General features: G+C 37.5%; 2 protein-coding genes across 7 annotated transcripts in view; both read left to right on the plus strand.

Moving 5' to 3' along the window:
* The window catches only part of LOC143736071 (uncharacterized), a 795,401-nt gene that overhangs the window by 432,138 nt on the left and 343,489 nt on the right, over nt 1-19,774 (plus strand). The window lies entirely within an intron of this gene.
* On the plus strand, nt 6,594-18,834 carry mier2 (mesoderm induction early response 1, family member 2). 6 transcript variants are annotated; one of them, XM_077226521.1, is made up of 13 exons: nt 6,594-6,657; nt 8,556-8,728; nt 8,817-8,942; nt 9,093-9,210; nt 9,418-9,497; nt 10,163-10,232; nt 10,353-10,504; nt 14,459-14,540; nt 14,668-14,762; nt 14,884-15,014; nt 15,100-15,224; nt 15,480-15,600; nt 17,033-18,834. In XM_077226521.1, the coding sequence occupies exons 2-12, from the start codon at nt 8,564-8,566 to the stop codon at nt 15,557-15,559; spliced, it is 1,224 nt and encodes a 407-aa protein (XP_077082636.1). In that variant the 5' UTR covers nt 6,594-6,657; nt 8,556-8,563; the 3' UTR covers nt 15,560-15,600; nt 17,033-18,834. The 6 variants fall into 6 exon arrangements, with proteins under 6 accessions (XP_077082636.1, XP_077082639.1, XP_077082637.1 ...); XM_077226524.1 differs by having other exon boundaries at nt 14,671-14,762; XM_077226522.1 differs by having other exon boundaries at nt 6,629-7,229.

The following is a 19,774-nucleotide window of genomic DNA, read 5'->3' on the forward strand; positions in this document are numbered from 1 at the left end:
GTGTCGTCGTTTTAAATTTTTCAAAATCCTCAAACGTTCTGTTTATTTTCAGTTTTAAGTTTGATTCTAAATCTGATTCTGTGGATTCAGACGTTTGGATTCGAAATGAATCAAAGTTCACAACTTTGAGAAGAAAAGCCTGAGTTCTGAATTAAACATTGAAAAGTTGTTTTAGTCTATGCTTCCAGATATTAGGCTAAATAGCCGAGTTAATATTTTTGCCTAATCACGTGTTCGATATTCTGCTATTGTATTGGCGCTTAATCTGGGCTCATAGAAAGGAAAATATTAATAAAGTAAGATATCTGATGAAATTACAAGTGAGTAATTAGAACAGTGATTTGATAAATCAGTTTCAGATGACTGAAACATGAGAAAATCATTTCTGATTGTCCAAGACATTTGAGGTAAAATGAAGGATTATTCTCAAAATGAGTGTCTGCTTTCATTTGAACAGTTTATAGAAAAGAGAACGATATGATATAGGTCTACAGTTAAAGAGAAGTGATGACTGGAGAAGGACTCATGTGCATTTTTGAAGCCTTGTGTATGCACATGAACATGTTCATATATGGTTTATTGGTATATCTACTTAATGCTGACTAAATCAAAGTTAAAGATACAAGTGATTTCTGAAAAATGCTGTTGATATTTGAAATCACCAAAACAAACACGCCCCTATCCAAAAGGATCAAACCCCTATCTTGATAGTTCCGCCCCCCTTATTAAGTGTATACACCCCTTACTGCTGATTGGCTAAAAGTGTGTTTTGTCTCTCTGTAGCCCCTTTCACACAGCGCGTTGATCCCGGGAAATTGCCGCGAAATCGCCAGAACGCCTTCTGTTACCCCTTTTCCACCAAAAAAGAACGGGTTCGGAACTGGTGCTGGTTCAAAGTTAGTTCGGAGTTGGTTCAACTTGCGAACCTTCTCAGAACCGGTTTGTTTTCCCACTGACTAGAGCGCCCAGCGAACGACGTCGTTACGTCACTGTGTACGTCGCCATACAGAAACGCTAGCAAGTACATTATTTTGGGATTATCTCTAACTTGTGTTCCATGAAGGCTTTAAAAACAATTGAAATAAGTAAGTCTTTTAATCTTTTCCTTTGATATGTAATCATTTCTGATTAGTTATGTACCTCTGTCTTGTGTCTTTTTTTCTTTCAGTTTATTTGTTCTATATTTTGACTGTTTTCTTCTTTGCTTAGGCTACATAATGTTTTCAATAAAAAAATAAAATTTAAAAAAAGCTAGAAACGCTTGCGCCAACTTCAAGCATAATAATTACAATGGTGGACTACATCGTGTTTCTGCAAATGTTTCTCCTGGCTTTGCGGTCATAAAATATGTTTAGGACACATCTAAACCCGCCTCCAGCCCCGCCGTAAGCATGACACGGTGGTAAAAGAACGGTTCTCTGGTTCTAGTCCAGCAAAGAGTTGGTGCCGCTTTGGAACCAGTTTTCCTGGCCGAGAACCGGTTCTTTGGCTGTCGAAACACAAAGAACCGGTTCGCGAGTAGGCACCGGCTCCGAACCGGCTCTCAAAATGCTTTGGTGGAAAAGGGGTATCTGTGAACGCAAACACGACCCGGGATTGATGCCGGGAGCGATTCCGGGTTGGGGACCTAGTAACATTGCCGAGATCAGTCCCGGAACGCGCGCTGTGTGAACAAAAGCCGTAATGATAACACTGAAGTGAAGTGAAAGCAGGCTAGTGAAACGGTGCGTAATGCGCTAGTTTATGATCGAATCAGAGAAAAAAATGCACAAGCGTGGTTTCTCCAGAGAGAAATCGCAGCTCATAAGCAAACTATAAACACTGCTGAGACATGACATGTCACATCGATGTCACGTGTCTTTACGGGATTTTTACGGGTTGCGTGCAAACGCACTCTCTGATTCCAGAAAATCACTGGCAGTGTGAATGAAACAAAATCAAACGAACCCGGGTTAAAATCCCGGGTCACTTTATCCGTGTATTTTCCGGAATCTCTGTGTGAAAGGGGCTTAAGTGATCCACTTTGAACAGCACTTCTCAGAAATCGCTTACTTTACCTTTAACAATGGGAAGAGAGTTGCCTACAGACACTACCCCCTAGTGTTTTTCTATAACCGGCACATGTTGCACAAATATTAAAGTCCCCCTGTAGTCAATAATTTTATCCATTAAAATGGATAAATCCATTTTTCTCATCTTTCTCAAAAAATTCCTCATGCCTTAAAATAGCTTGAATATAACTCTACACCCTTCCCTCATTTAGTATATGCGGTTCTATGAATATGCAAATTAGCCCCGCCTCCACTCACTCAGACCAGCTCAGAGATCCACTCGTTGCCGATCATATACTGTATTGACCTGATTGGTTACAAGGTAGTTTGTGACGTAAGAAACACCAGCGATTTCTAACCGAGTTGTTGAGACTGTCTTTGTGGTTCACTGCAGTTTTAAGGAGAAAATACTCAGCAATGATGTTGACTTATGAATTTACACATGGTTTGTCTTAAAGCTTATTAAAAACACCAAATAGACATATAAACAACATTAAAAACTTGATTTACACCACAGGGGGACTACGATTTCTGGGGTTCAAAGAATCTCTGAAGCAAAATGTTAATTTCAAGTTATTTTTTGTTCTACATTTATTGATCATTTGGTTTTTAGACAGATATCCCAACCCCACAACATATCTGGATATATATCTCAATATATCTACTGATAACGACTACTTTTGAATTCATACTTTCTTACTTTACTTTCTTTGATTATTTCTGATTGCAAGTATGTAAATGTGAATGGAATCAGTGTTGTGTCTCTGTGTCAATGAGCAGAATATTAAACAAGCTCTATTATCTCTAATAAAAGCTTTCTGAATCAAATGACATGGAAGAGTCAACAGAACTGAAATATATGGCAATCAACTGGAATTCAATCTGCATCACTTGCATTTGGTTTTACATTCATATTTTCTCATCTGTCAATAACCAGAATAAAAATCAAAATCAGCAGAGAAAAAGTAGGCCTACTTATTTCATTTAATATAAGTGAGTTTTCCTCAAAAGAATCAAATCTCATAATCTATTTTAAATACAATGTATTTGATCTATAATTTATCATTTCAATTATTTAAAACATTTCTTATGTATGTTGAATTATTCCACAGCAAAGAACTCGTCAGCTCTTTTCAGTCAGACCACATCCTCTGAGAAACTGCACAGGTGTTTGCAGACTTTACTGTTGATTTCTCATCTGAAACCAGTGGTGTGGTTTCTGTTAGTCACTAGGATTGGGCTTTGGGCATGGAAACATAGCTTATAGAACATCAAGGCAAAAGGACGACCCGCACTGATACACACACACTGTTATACATTATGAGTTTATCTACAAGCAACACACTCGCCACTCGCCCTTCATCCTCACAGATCACATTGAGTCTACATGCCATCCAATGTGAAAACAACACAGTCTGTGAGCATGTGCAAGTGTGCAATTCAGGCCTTATATAAAAGTCAAGTAACCTTTATTTATATAACGCTTTATACATATTGTTTCAAAGATGCTTTACAGTGACGATTGGAAAATGATTTAATGATGTACAGCAGCTCTAAAAGAAAATAGTGTCATTGTTCAGCTGTTGATTTAGTTCCGTTGTAAAGATCATCAATTATTAAATTAGTTCAATTCATCTATAAAGCAGTTCTGCAGAAAACAGTGATGTCGTCATCCAGCTCATTTCAGTTCTCATACAACAGCGTCAGTGCAGTCAGATCAATAATATTGTTGAATATTAAGTGTCCCTATATAAAAAAGCAAGAGGCGACAACGGCAAGGAACCTAAATTCCACCAGGAGACAGAACGGAGAAAAAAAGCATTCAAATATTTCATTCAGTTCCTTTTGCTTGAAGATGGGATTCATCACGCCGGTATGGAGCCGAAACTGGTCATAGGGTCTGTGCAGTGGACTTGTGGTTCTTGTGGTCTCTGCTGAGGATCTGGGTTGATGGCTGTCGTGTCGACAAGGTCTTCACAGGGGATTGTCTAGTAGACGGGGTCTCCGCTGACATTCAGGGCCGTTGTGGTCGTCTTAGGGTGCAGGTTCACCGTCTGATGCGGATACGGACCGGATACGGCTTACTGCGTTAACCCCTGGATAAACAGAGAGACTAATATAAGCATGGATGCCATTAGTCTTTCGATGTAACAAGTACATCAGGTGTTATGGGAAGTGTTCCCGGTTCCGGTTGACCTAATTTTTGCAGCCTAACACTTGCTGGATCTATAGTATGAAATCTAGCTGCTGTGTTTAGGACCAGCTGGAGTTTGTTTATTAAGCGTGCAGGGCAACCACAAAACATATAAATCAAGATCTTTAAAATACACTAACATTTGAAGTGCACATCCAAAGGGCTCTTTGGATTTGCCTTTGGATTAAATAAATCCACGTCATCCAAATCTGCATGCATTAATTTAATAGTCCAATTTGTAACTTTACATAAATATCATGGACTCTTTACCACATGCATTACCAAGGCGGTAACCACCATAGACATGGAGTCGGTAGGTTTTTCAATGCTCATTTCTTAGAGTTTAAATTTGGTCCCGCTCCCGTGCATTATAGTTAATTTAGGATAAAACATTTTATTTATAAGTAGAAAGTTGTTTAATAACAACAAATAAAAACCTACCCAAATCATATGCAACTTATTTAATCCCATTTTTTCTAAACTCTAAGCGAGGATGTGTAAACTACTTACCTTTTCTAAACTGTAATAATATTGAATAACAATTATAAATAAGTTCAAAACAATAGTGAAAGAATGTGTTTTTTTACAATGTAAATCAATCAGTTAGTCTTATTCAAACTGGAGCTATAGTTAAAACCAAGGGAAAATGCAGCACAAATGTAGTATAAGGTTCCACAAAAATGTTTAGCAGCCCTACTGTTTCAACATAAGAAATATTTATAGCATCAAATCAGCATATTAGAATGATTTCTGAAGGATCATGTGACACTGAAGACTGAAGTAATTATGCTGAAAAGAACCAGTTATTTTAAATTATAGCCTAATGAAATCTCACAATATTACTGTAGGCCTAATTTACTGTATTGTTGATAAATAAATGCAGACTTTTTCAAAAACATCTTACAGATCCCCAAATTTTAAACGGTAGCGCATGTATGTTTACACGGATTGTGATCATGATTAATATGAGACAAACCAGTTGGAAATAGATGTAAATTAAAATAGATGTACCAAATACGGCAGGCTAATAGTTGATGAATAGTCCGATCATGGCACAAACTGAAATTAAACATCTGGGGCCAGTTGTTCAAAGGTAAACTGATCGGATTTTGGTTATCGGATTGGATCAAATCTTGAACATGGGTTGTTCAAAAGGGAAAGAATGAGTCTGAAATCAGATTAGATCATGGAATCCAATCCTAATTTTAATCTGGATCAAACCTTCAGTTTGTGTTGTTCAAAACTTGTCAGTATGATTTGGATAACTTTGATCCAAAAAAACAGTATTATCCTGATCCCAACTGGGGGTAGGATTTCAAGTTGGATTCCAAGAAGAAAATGTAGTAAAACTTTTAAATTGGTCAAATAATACTTTTGTATCATTTTAGTGTATATATACTTTTATTTATATTTTGCACTTGACTTGTGTAACCGTTGTAACAGTGATAAAGTAGATAAAGTAGACATAGGCTACCAATAAAGCCATTCAGTAAAGTAAAGTAAAAATAAAAATGATCTTGTCCCCATGAAATAATTTCAATAACAAACAAAAATAATATAATTCAATTTTTCTGTCATTCATCACCGTATATTAATTTCAAAGAAACAATCATTAGAGATGAGCCTGTCAAAAATAATTTCTAACAATTGCATACTATACGTCCAGTCAGTCCCTCATTCAGAAAAATGTTTTAAGACGTTTTCAAAATATCCACAATGTATATTTGTTTTTTATTTGTTGTGGCTCAGATGGGGGGTCATAAAATAAATTTATGAATGGAAGTGGATGTTTTTGTTATTTTTGTGTTTTGTCTCAAAATAAGAAGCATTTACAGTGACTCCATGTTGGCTCTTCTACCTGTTCTTTACATAGCTAAAGGATATGTTGTCCCATTAAGAGCACTGGTAATCCGGATTTGGTAATCTTGTAAACTGTGTATCTGGATCAGGGTGATCCAGTCCAATGTTGCTTTGAAAAACCGGCATAAAAGTTAGACGGATTACCTGATCCTGAATAAGAAAAAATGGGATTTCCAAATCCGGATCATTTTGATCCAGATTAAATGTTTTGAACAACTGGCCCCTGGTTATGTGACAGTACATTAGCCAAGTAAAAAGGCTCACGTGAAGTCAAGACAGTTGCAATTTAAATCATATTTGATAACTTTGAAAATACATCATCTATTTTAGACCCTTCGAACTCTAAAGTATATTTTGCTCACAAATGTTACCGGTGGGATCCATTTCTATTCAACACAAATATATAGGCTACACCGCATAAGAGAACCTCTATGATTAGTTTAACATGGTTTGGTAACTATCATCAGTGCTGTTAGTCAGAATCTAAGTTCAATAGGAGTTCTACACAACATCCGGGCATTCCACCGCTTGCGCAGAATCGGAATGGCGGAGGTAAGTGAGCTGCGGTGCTTGGGGGAAGAACAACACAAGGATTAAACGTTTCAACCGCTCCGATACACTTTAACCGCCAGCCGCGCATTAACAGACAGCTTAAGACCCCGGCCGTCTGACCGACCGACCCAGAAAACGGCAAAGATAGACGGTCACTAATAAGGAGGAAGTTAAAATGGGAGCACTCCTCAGCGTTTCGCCACTCTATCTATCTCTCTGTCTGTACGCGTTCGCGAGCGTTTAATTCGCCAGATCGAACGCCGTACGAAACAACGGGAGAGCTGCGCGAGCGCTGGTGCTGAAGTGTGTCCCAGATGCGCGCGGAGCAGGACGGATGCCAGGTCTAAACTTTCAAAACTTCAGATATACTGTCACTGCCTCTTCGACTTCCCTAAAACTGTTTCCTTCTCGCACCGGTTCGGAGTCACGGTGCAAATGTTCAGCACTGACTTACAGGAAAGCGCCTGAGTGACTAACCGCTGCAAACTTCAGCAAAGCTCAAAGAGGTCACATACATCTGTATATTTACCGTTATGAAAAAATGAGGAAAAGACACTTTAATCAAGTTTGAGGTGCTTAAAAATTATTTACTTTGAGTTTTAGACTAAGTCTAGAAGTGTCTATGAGGTAAGCATTGAGAATTAATTTCAAACTTGAGGTATAAAAGTCATTTTTCTAAGGGAGGCTTGTTATATGAGGGATAGAGAGTAGATGTTACTAAACCACTTGTCTTAAAAACAAAGGTTCTTCATTGGCACTTATGGTTCCACGAAGAACCTTTAACATCCACAGAACATTTCCATCGCACATAGTGGGAAAAGGTTCTTTGGATTACTAAAATGTTCTTCACACTATGGCACCACTGTGAAAATCCACTTTTGGAACCTTTATTTTTAGTGATACTATTGCAATTTTGATCAATATCTTATCACATTTCTACCGTAGAAACAATAACTGCTATTTTGGTGTAAACTATGTGTACCATGGTCAATTTTTGTTAGGGCTTGTGTTCTAAAAAAATCTAGTCCAATTAGTATTTGAAATATTCTTCTAGATTAAATATTTCTTGAAATAGTCTAAAAGTCTTTGCTGAGTAATTCACGTGTTCTCCTGCCCCTTCAGTCTTAATAGTTAATGGTAAACAAACTTGGCTTGCTGTCCTCGAAGGAGGCTCGAGCTCTGTGCTAAACTCCCCCTATAACAGTAATGTGCAGAGGAATTATAAGTGAAATGGAGGAGGAAGGATGCATGAAGTATTGTCCTGGGATGGTGCAGTGCCTGCTGCTTATGCTCATAATTAGGAAGGACAGGACTGAATATTTAGGCTCCTCCCGAACCTACATTTGGAACAATGATTTAAAACATGTAATTTTGGTGAAAATTATGTTTTTTGTGGTAACATTTTGTAAGGATATTGTCAGATTATTATTTTATTTTTTTGTCAAATCCACTTAGATAATTAATGTGGTTAAGATAACATACTTTTTGAGTTTCTTTTGATTAAACGAATCTGTTTATCAACTCAAATTCTTAATTTCAGTGAACTCAAAATTAGAAGGCAACCAGGTTGGTTACTCTTTTTAAGTTAAACCAACAATCATTTTTTACAGTGGCTGGCCTATTTCATTTTTTCTTTGTATATATATAGTGGCTTAAAATATTTTTTGGACACATAAATCACTTTTAAAAATGCCTGAATGTTAATTCTTGAGAATCAAAATATAAAACCCAGTGGCATCCGCCTACAAATAATGCAACACCTATTCTCAAAACATTTTTATAATCCATTTTTCCAATTACTTTTTAATTTAACCAACATTTAGAAATGTAATTGATATAATTGAATTATTGATATGAAATATGTATTTTGAGAATTCTCTGCTTTCATTGTGCTTTAGCTGTGCGAATGGGCTCTAAGGAACAACGGCACAGTCGTGTAGACATTTTCCACCAGGGCTATGCGGGGCCACTGGAGGCCCCTTCCCGGGCATCCACGTTCCTAGAGGAGCAGGACTGGACCCTGGCGGCCCTGCGGAGGCAGGCGGTAAAGATGGCAACCAAGACCCATTCAGTGAGTGGAACAACTTATTGCTATGCATTGATAGATTAAATGAACTTCTTATTACAAAAAAAGGATTGATTCATTTACCTTTCCACAGGGTGGTGAGATGCCACTCGAGCAACTGCTGGCACTTTATGGGTACAACATGCCTGATCCTGTCCTGGAACAACAACAGGAGCCGAATGAGCTTGCAGCTAGTCTGCCTGAAATAACACTGGACAAGGTCACTATCACTGGTTTACTCTGTGTATAATGTTCTTATTTTGGGCTTGTCCTCCTTAGTAGATTCTTGAAATGCTCTGAGCTTCATTTGGAAAATTGGAAAGTAACAAATTATTGCTTATAATTGCAAATAAAGTCTGTTATTTTGTAGGTTCAGACAGGTAAAGATCTGCTCTCAGGAGGAGAGGATGTGGACAACCATTCCTCTGCTGATGACTTCACACTCTCCATCACGTCCCATGCATCTGACCTCTTACACCACCTAAGAGGTAGCACATTACATTACAATGCCTCTCATTTTACTGTACTGTCAACTTCTAAGTGAATATTCTTGTAAGCAATGTCATGCCATCTGTCTTATTTTTATTTTGTTAAATCCGAATTTACTACACTGCGCCTACATCTGAAACTTTATCATGTTTTTCTTTTGTCAAAAATGTTTGAGCTTACTCTGAACCTGTTCTTAATCTTACCAGGTGATGACAAAGACACTTCAGTCAGCTGCTCCGAAGACGACTCAGAAAGCACCTCTATCCCCTCCACTGATGGCCGAAAGGTAAAAGATGATTCATGGTATAGTTTACTATGTTTATATTTAATTTATTTCAGTGACCAAAAATTATTTTAATAGTTTTAGCTTTGTTAACAATTATATTTAATGAAATGTGAATGGTCCAAGAATAGAGCCTAGTGGGACACCATAGTTAAAAGTACCAGTTGGCCATTCTGTCCCAAATTAATTAAGTTTTCTGACACAATACACGACAAGTTTCATGTTGGAAAACATGACCATTATGTTTTTTTTTTTTTTTAAAGAAATGAATACTCTTTGATAATAATTTAATCAAAGTGAAGTACTTTTGTAAAGTACCAAATCAGCATATTAGATTTCTAAAGAATTATGTCAGCTTTGCATTACATGAGTAATTTACATTTTCAAATATTTTCAAATAGAAAACTAATTTCATATGATTTTTTTAATTTTGTATTAATATTTCAGAATATTACTATTTTTAAATTAATTTTTGATCAAATAAATGCACCAATGGTGAGAATAAGAGACTTCTTTCAAAAACATATAAAAAATCTTACTGACCACAAATGTTTGAACAGTTTTATCTATAAAATAGAATTTATAATATTTTATAATGATTTAAAAATTTCAGCTTAGTTGAAAAAAAACATTGTAGTAATGCTTTTATGCCATGTTTTGGTTATCAGGACATCATGGTGGGCCCCCAGTATCAGGCTATAATTCCTTCTCTCTGTACACACACTTTTTATGAAAGAGGTGAGTGTCTTCACTTGGCTGGTGTCCTTTACACTGGTTGTGGTTTCAGTGGTCTGTTTTGCATAACCGACCTGTCGAGTCCCCTAGGTTCCACACCTGTTTTGTTACTGTTATCCCCAGCCTATGAAAATGAGGACCAGTTGTTGTGGACTCCTGATGTGTTGTCCAGTCTGGCAGTAGAGAAGTTTTTGGTTGAAGTCCAGAGAAAAGGGAGTGACAATGGACCTTCAAACAGTCTGACCACAGGAGATATAGTCAAAGACAATGAGCAGGTTGGGTTGAATTACTCAGATATAACTCTTTATTTTTCATGCAATTTGGAAGTGGCTGAATTGCATGTTAGCAATGTTATTTTAGTATTATTTATATACTATTATATCATTTATTATTATTTAGGATTTTAATATTTTGACAGTATTTCTTGAAGTGTTTCAGTAATGTTAGTAATTTCAGATTTAGTAATGTTAGTACCTCAAGATATATTTCAGTTATTTTCCATTTCATTTAGTTTATATTTTATTTCAGCTTTATTTCAATTATAAAAATTGTTTTTAATATTTTAAGGTTTAGATAACAATAACAACACTGCTTGCTAGACTGATTTTCCTGAATTTTGCTTAATTATTTTTATGAAAAAATAATAATGTATGAGGTGTTTGATAAGTTACATCTTGTAATTAAACTTTTTCACACACACACACACACACACACACACACACACACACACACACACACACACACACACACACACACACACACACACACACACACACACACACACACACACACACACACACACACACTCACACACACACACACACACACACACACGTGTGTATATAAAGAGGTTGGACAATGAAACTGGCCAAAGTATTGTTGGAGGTTTCATGTCTATACATGGGTTTCAGTCACGTGACTTTTTTGTTGTGGTCGCCATCTTTAGGACCGTAGCGCCCGCGCCACCGACCGTTGATTTCAGGTTTAGCTCATTTTACTGTCTATGATTCCAGGGGAAATGGCAAACGTAAACGTCAAAGAAACTCTGTTAACGTTACTCAGACGAAAATCGCTCATCTATCTGATAAAGAAATTCATTTGCATTTGCTCAAATTTGCTGTAACTATTTCTTTTTCTTTTACGTTGCCCAGGTGTGAGATAAGCAAACAAACTTGGCACATAGTCGGGGTTTAATGGATTCTCGCTCTTCTGGCCTATAGGGGTAGAATGAGATATAGTGACACATTAATGAACAGTGTGTGACACTAACAGGAAGGCTACAGCGGGTAAGTGAAATGCTTCGTTCGCGACGGGCAAAAAATAGTTTTAGAGAACTAGTTTATTTTTTATTTTTTTGAACGTACGGTAGTAGTCAGTTCACTAATCATAGCAGAAGGTTACAGCAGACGCAACGCGAACGAACACTTCAGTTACGTGCCTGGTGTAGCCTCCCTGTAACTTTAGCTCTACCAGAAATAATATAGAAATTAAATAATTGTGACTTATTTTACTTTGTGAATCACTGTCATCCTCAACATTGTTATGTGGCATGTCATCTTATCTTATCGTAGGGTTGCTAACATAGCTGGCTAGCTAACGTGAGTTAAGGAGTCAACTTACCCGAAATAAAGTGTTCATTGCACAGTCTGGAGTGTTCTGTGGGAGTCCACTGATCCCTTTTAATGGCAGCTAACCATTTATGTCTCCTTTCAGTGTTTTTAGGAATATTATAAAACGTATGTCCCGTTTTTTTTGACTTGCTGTTATCACAGCCCACAGCACAGCAGTTAGAAGGCATATTTACTGTTTACTTCCGGTACCTTGGTGGTCCTAAAGATGGCGCCATCTTTAATGTGTGACGTCACAGGATATCCATGTATAAATGTGTGGCCTGGTGACCAATCTTGATTTTACATTCCATCAGGTTGAATTAGCTGAGCAATAGCACAGTTGTACATGAAACATTGCAATCCACACAACATAATGGGAGACATATCAGAGTTCAAAAGAGGACAAAATGTTGGTGCACGTCTCGTTGGCTCATCTCTGACCAGGATAGCAAGTCTTTGTGGTGTGTTATAGAACTATGTTATCCAGGATAATGTCGGCATACTACCATATCGGATGAACCACATCACACAGAAGTAACTGTAGACACAAGAGGAAGCTGTCTGAAAGGGATGTCCGGGTACTTACCTTAATTGTGTCCAAAAAACATAAAATCACAGCTGCCCAACTCGATGCAGAACAAAATTTACATCTCGACTCTCCTGTTTCCAACAAAACTGTTCATAGGGAGCTCCACAGTTACCCCTTTTCCACCAAAGCATTTTGAGAGCCGGTTCGGAGCCGGTGCCTACTCGCGAACCGGTTCTTTGTGTTTCGACAGCCAAAGAACCGGTTCTCGGCCAGGAAAACTGGTTCCAAAGCGGCACCAACTCTTTGCTGGACTAGAACCAGAGAACCGTTCTTTTACCACCGTGTCATGCTTACGGCGGGGCTGGAGGCGGGTTTAGATGTGTCCTAAACATATTTTATGACCGCAAAGCCAGGAGAAACATTTGCAGAAACACGATGTAGTCCACCATTGTAATTATTATGCTTGAAGTTGGCGCAAGCGTTTCTAGCTTTTTTTAAATTTTATTTTTTTATTGAAAACATTATGTAAGCAAAGAAGAAAACAGTCAAAATATAGAACAAATAAACGGAAAGAAAAAAAGACACAAGACAGAGGTACATAACTAATCAGAAATGATTACATATCAAAGGAAAAGATTAAAAGACTTACTTATTTCAATTGTTTTTAAAGCCTTCATGGAACACAAGTTAGAGATAATCCCAAAATAATGTACTTGCTAGCGTTTCTGTATGGCGACGTACACAGTGACGTAACGACGTCGTTCGCTGGGCGCTCTAGTCAGTGGGAAAACAAACCGGTTCTGAGAAGGTTCGCAAGTTGAACCAACTCCGAACTAACTTTGAACCAGCACCAGTTCCGAACCCGTTCTTTTTTGGTGGAAAAGGGGTAAGTGTCAATATTCATGGTCAGGCTGCTATAGCCAAACCTTTGGTCACTCGTGCCAATGCCAAATGTCGGATTCATTGGTTCCAACAGTGCGAATCTGTGGACAATGTGAAAAATGTATTGTTCTCTGAGTCCACCTTCACTGTCTTTCCCTCATCTGGCATTGGAGTTACGGTGAGGACTGAGGAGAAACCCCAAAGAAGCTTAACACCTGGACTGTTGTTGCCCAGAGTGAAGCACGGGGTGGGTCAGTGATTGGGCTGCAATATCATGGCATCCCCTACTGTGCTCAATCGGCGCGTCACTGCCAAGTCCTGCCAAACCACTCTGGAGGACCATGTGCACCTAATGGTTCAAACATTGTATCCTGAAGGAGGTGCCATGTATCAGCAAGACTTGTGACAGTATGGTTTGATGAACATGAAAGTAAGGTTGAACATCTCCCATGACCTGTACAGTCTCTAGATCTAAATAATATTGAGCGATAATAGAGGAGCGAGTCAGGAAACGTTTTCTTCCACCAGCATCACATGATGACGACCTGGCCATTGTCTGGAGGAATGGCTAAAAATCCCTCTGGCCACTGTGAGGGACTTCTACCTGTCATTCCCAGGACGAACAGATGGTGTTGCTGTATTAACTCCAAAAGGAGGCCCTACACCATACTAAAAAATTATTGTGGTCTTAAACCAGGTGTTTCAGTTTCATTGTCCAAATATATATACAGTGTATTTATACATGTATACAATTTAATTTAAATATATATAATGAAATCATAATGATCCAAGAATAGAGCCTGGTGGGACCCCATAGTTAAAAGTGCCAGTGTCAGTTTTCTTACCCAGTACTTTCTTAAACTATGTAGTGACATTCAAAATAAATAAATAATAACAGCAATATTTAAGATTATTCTGCAATATTTCTAATTATAGAAGCTTCTTTTTTTTCTTTCTTTTTTTTTTACTATTTTACAAAAAAGGTTGGAAAATATGATCATCAGGTTTTGTAGAGTTCATACAACTGGTGCTACTGTCATTAAAGCAAAGCGGCAACATGCCACATAAAAAGACATTCTGAAATTACATAATGCATTTTCACTAGTGGTCTCATTCTTTTGTACCTCGCTGTAAGTTTTTGTCTTTAGTGGGTCATCTTTTTATCTTTCAGTGCTTGCACTTATTCTTTCATTCCATCTCTTTTGTAGGCTCTTTATGAACTAGTAAAATGCAACTTTAATTCAGAAGAGGCACTAAGAAGATATCGCTTTAATGTCAAGGTTTTCAATGGTAAGATCTCTGTTTTGTCTTTTTTTATGCCTTTCTTTCTCAAACTTTCTTTAGCAGGAAGTGACAATCAATGCATCCTGATATGTATAGCTGGTTAATTTCAAATATTAAAAAAAAATGTTCCCAGAAGAGCTTTGTGCCTGGAGCGAGGAGGAGTGTCGTAACTTTGAGCATGGCTACCGTGCCTATGGCAAGAACTTCCACCTCATACAAGGCAACAAGGTGAGTACCAAATTTGTCTCATAACATAAATTGTTTCCCAGTAGGAATTGCTGCTGGTGTTTCTACTTTTAGAGAAATTAGTGCCTTCATGCGTCGGTGTCTGTTATTTGCCCTCACCCAGGTCCGCACGCGCTCGGTGGGTGAGTGTGTAGAGTACTACTACATATGGAAGAAATCAGAGCGGCATGAGTATTTCACACAGCAGGCCACCAAGCTGGGTAGGAAAAGGTGCAATCTACCATCTGGGAACACGTGAGTGTGTCTTTTGTTTGTTTGAAGTTTTCACATTTTTATAATAATGATCTGATGATATTTAAATGGTTTATGTGTCTCTTAGAGAGGATGCTGAGCCGGATGGAGATACTGGCGATGTGGAAGGTGCCAATCAAGGTTTGCCAAGCAAGTCTTCCATTCAACTCCAGCCTCCATCGCCACCTGCAGTCATGGAGCTGGATAAACAAGGTATGCTTTACTAGTTCTTGGATGTAATACTTTTCCACATGCATATGTGTTCATGGAAGCTTCCATTGCGGCCAGGTTTTTAATTTTTTTTACAAGAATCTTCATTTATGTTCATTTGTTTATGTCCAGCATAAATGCATTTTTCTGTTTTGGTCTATGATTTGTTTCATTGTTGTTTTCCACCTGCCAGCATTTTTCCTATTGTGTTTGTGTTCTTTTATGTTCCGTCACCTTTCATTTGGTCGTACAATCCAGAGGAGAGCCTGAATTGCGCAGCTCAGTTTCAGGGTCGTCCACGACGGAAACGCACACCGCGCTTCCTATTAAAGCCCTGAGCTTGCTGCTCACAGACAGCCTAAAACTGACAGATACACAGGTAAAAACAGAAGTGGAGAAGTCCCGGGAAATGGATCATTCCTGTTATGTAGTACATTTTCATGCCCATATCATATATGTCTTCATATAGTGAATAAAATATTAAACACACTTTTTTATTATATTAAAAAAAGGGAAATCATCTTTTAAAAATGGTAATCATATTCGTTATGTTTGCCATGTTCTCGGCTGCTGCACTTACTAACATAAAAGCGGACTTATTAAGGAATATTCCTGAAAGTATGGCAAGATTTATTTTTCCTGTAACTAATCACAATGTTCTACACACCTGTTTGTTTTTTTTGGTGGAATATTGTTTTAATTTTCAATTATTTTTAGTGCTGTCAAATTGATTAATCGCATCTAAAATAAAAATTATAGTTAACATAATGTGTGTGTATATATATTTTTATATTTATATATATTTTATATATATGTGAGTGTGTGTGTGTGTGTGTGTATATATACTGTATGTACACATGCACACACGTATTTATACATATATATATATACTTCAATATACTTTATTTATGCACACATATATATATATATATATATATATATATTATATTTATGTGTGTCTGTATATATATATATATATATATATATACAGACACACACACATAAATATAATAATAAATATTATACACACACATGTATTATATTAGATGCAATTAATCCCGATTAATTGATTTGACAGCACTAATTATTTTATAAGTTTTTTGTCCTCAATATTACTTTCCATCCTGTTACTCACTTTAAAATATTCTGCACTGTTAAATAAAAATACAGAAATCTGTTTAACAAAATTTCACAACTTTATCTGTTTCTTTACATCAGTGTTGTTTCGTGTTATAGTATTTATTAATATTCTGATCTAGCATTTATTTTTTATAAGTTCAAGTTTTAGTAACTTTAGTAGCCTACTTCAACAAACTTCTTTCAGTTAGTCAGCATTCTAATTTTTTTTTGCATCTAATGTTTATAAATTATTTTATTTCAGCTTTTTTTTTTTAATAATGGTAACAACTTTAATAGTTATCAATAATTACACTGGTATGATATCAGAATTTCAAAAGATTGTTATAAACTGTCAAGTCCCTAACTTACTTACGCCCTATTCAGTTCCATCCTGTTCATTTCTTTATTTCCACCCTGTTATACTTTTCATACCATTGTGAAAATAATAAAGCTGTAATTAAGTTAAGTGTCTGAGCCTGACCAAAGCATATTTATTAAATGTGGTACTGCATAACAGGAATGATCGAATCACTACAAGGATAAACAGAGTGGAACTCCTTTGGAAAAGTTGTCTTTGTGCATGCGTTTTAAATTGTAAAACAGAAACTCATCATACATCTACTCGTTTTTTTCTTTTCTGTTTTCCCCCAAATGCTCGACCACTTTTTCCTTAATATTTTCTTATTTTCCAGGTTCTGAGCGAAACATTGGGGAGCTGGAACTATGTGCAGGTACTTGTTCTAGCCCACAGGTGGAGCCGTTGTTCAGACAATCTTCGCCTCTCCCACAAGCGCTCCAGACGCCAGACATAGCCTCCCCGTCCACCCAGTTTTACTTCTCCTCGCTCCCCCGTAGCCACTCCGTCCCTTCATCCCAGCCAGACTCAGGGCTCCTGGGTGCAGGTCTTTACCAGCTACAACTGGGGTCTTTTCCTGAAGATCCTATACCTGCCTGCTCAGAGTACGTTGCCTCGCGGAGGCTCCAAATTGACTCTTCTTTGCCTTCCTCGCCTGTCCCAGTCATCCCAGATTTCGGGGTACTCGGTAGCCTCTTGTGCCCGCCTTCCTCCATCTGCTCCGCACCCATCCAACACACCAACTCACCCGTTCAGCGAAGGGAAACATTCCAGATCTAAGCAAATGTGACGACTGTCATTCACCTGGAATTTGCAGTTGTTGCTCTTCAGGCTACTCCAGAAAAGCCTGTCATAAAGGGATAATTCAACCAAAAATGAACATTCTGTCAATGTCACTCACCCTCATGTCATTCCAAATCTGTTTGAACTCAGATTTTGTCCATACAGTGAAAGTAAATGGGGTCCAAAACCTACAAAATCCAAAAATGACATAAAGGTAGCATAAAAGTAATCCAATAGCTACTAAAAGTGCACTACTTTTATATAATGTTCAGATCCCCTTTTCCACACTTTTTTATATTGTGTTCTGCCAGAGAAAGTAAGTCATACAGGTCTGGAATCAACATGAGGGTGAATAAAATTTGACCGAATTTTCATTTTTGCCTGAATGATGCCTTTAATCAAGGAATGTGTTCAAGAATTCCTCTTTTATACCATGCTGTCTTCAACTACTAAACTAGTAACCAGGTGTTTTAGGGAGCTGGTTGTCTCTGTCAGACTACTACATGCAATGAAAGTGTTTTTTAACTACCTAATTGTAAGCTACTTAGGAAATATGCGAGGATTTACAGTCCCTTTGAAATGTTTGACGGTCTCATTTTGTAAGCGCTTGCAGTAAATTCTTTCTTTCGTTGCATGTAGTTCTTATAAGCTCTCAGAACTTTCATTTTTAAATCTATTTCTTTTTGCTAAAGCATAAAATGTTTTACTAGTAAAGATGATATCATCAAAAATGAACTACTAATGCAGTTGCTTCGTCCTTTCATTTGTTGGCTTTCCCGTTGTAGGTTCTCTTTGTGCAATAATAATAATAAAAAACACAAGTTCCTCAGGGGCTTCGATCGTTTCCCTCTCGGTCTGGTCCGTCGGTACTTCAGTACTAAGTGTTGAAGAGGGTTTTTAAATGGGTTATGAATATAAGCTTCATATGCTTCGCCAACAAATCATGAAGTAAGTGGCGAATTCACTCTATTAAGTTTCTCAGGGTTTGCAGCCAGTTGTCTTTGCGTGAAGCCACAACCTGTCAGCCCACCATACTACCCAGAATCCTTCACTTTCCAGACAAACTGGCACCGTCAAATCTAGTGTGGTACCTCATTTGTGACTGGACTTATTTACGATTAAAAAGCATCGTGTATTATCATCCACATCCCTTTATATGCCCAGCTTCATGTTTTCTGATTGGCTTTCAGCTTTGTCTGTAGTTTACACAAGGTTTAGAAGATACGGAAGGGAGACAAACACTGCCTTGACTTATTTTACTTTTTTAAAGCAATTTATGTATTACTGCTCCTGTTATATTGATTTATTGTCCATGTTATTATATTTTGTAAATAATAATAAAAATTAGAAAACCAACTCCGTCTATTCTATACTCCTATCTCTATCTATCTATCTATCTATCTATCTATCTATCTATCTACATGTCTGTCTGTCTTATATATATACAGGTCCTTCTCAAAAAATTAGCATATTGTGATGAAGTTCATTATTTTCCATAATGTAATGATAAAAATTAAACTTTCATATATTTTAGATTCATTACACACCAACTCAAATATTTCAGGTATTTTATTGTTTTAATACTGATGATTCTGGCATACAGCTCATGAAAACCCAAAATTCCTATCTCAAAAAATTAGCATATTTCATCCGACCAATAAAATAAGTGTTTTTAATACAAAAAAAGTCAACCTTCAAATAATTATGTTCAGTTATGCACTCAATACTTGGTCGGGAATCCTTTTGCAGAAATGACTGCTTCAATGCGGCGTGGCATGGAGGCAATCAGCCTGTGGCACTGCTGAGGTGTTATGGAGGCCCAGGATGCTTCGATAGCGGCCTTAAGCTCATCCAGAGTGTTGGGTCTTGTGTATCTCAACTTTCTCTTCACAATATCCCACAGATTCTCTATGGGGTTCAGGTCAGGAGAGTTGGCAGGCCAATTGAGTACAGTAATACCATGGTCAGTAAACCATTTACCAGTGGTTTTGACACTGAGCAGGTACCAGGTCGTGCTGAAAAATGAAATCTTCATCTCCATAAAGCTTTTCAGCAGATCCAAGCATGAAGTGCTCCAAAATCTCCTGATAGCTAGCTGCATTGACCCTGCCCTTGATAAAACACAGTGGACCAACACCAGCAGTTGACATGGCACCCCAGACCATCACTGACTGTGGGTATTTGACACTGGACTTCAGGAATTTTGGCATTTCCTTCTCCCCAGTCATCCTCCAGACTCTGGCACCTTGATTTCCGAATGACATGCAAAATTTGCTTTCATCCGAAAAAAAGTACT

Source organism: Siphateles boraxobius, unplaced genomic scaffold, assembly GCF_051911475.1.
Source record: "Siphateles boraxobius isolate OS27281-9 unplaced genomic scaffold, OSU_SipBor_1 13, whole genome shotgun sequence".
In the NCBI taxonomy this organism is placed as follows: Eukaryota; Metazoa; Chordata; class Actinopteri; order Cypriniformes; family Leuciscidae; genus Siphateles; species Siphateles boraxobius.

Bases quoted from the DNA above. Each gene is read 5' to 3' on its own strand.
- mier2 (XM_077226521.1), top strand. From the start codon at position 8,564: ATGGGCTCTAAGGAACAACGGCACAGTCGTGTAGACATTTTCCACCAG. The intron at 8,943-9,092 runs GTCACTATCACT...GTTATTTTGTAG, and splicing joins CTGAAATAACACTGGACAAG to GTTCAGACAGGTAAAGATCT. The intron at 10,233-10,352 runs GTGAGTGTCTTC...TGTTATCCCCAG, and splicing joins ACACACTTTTTATGAAAGAG to CCTATGAAAATGAGGACCAG.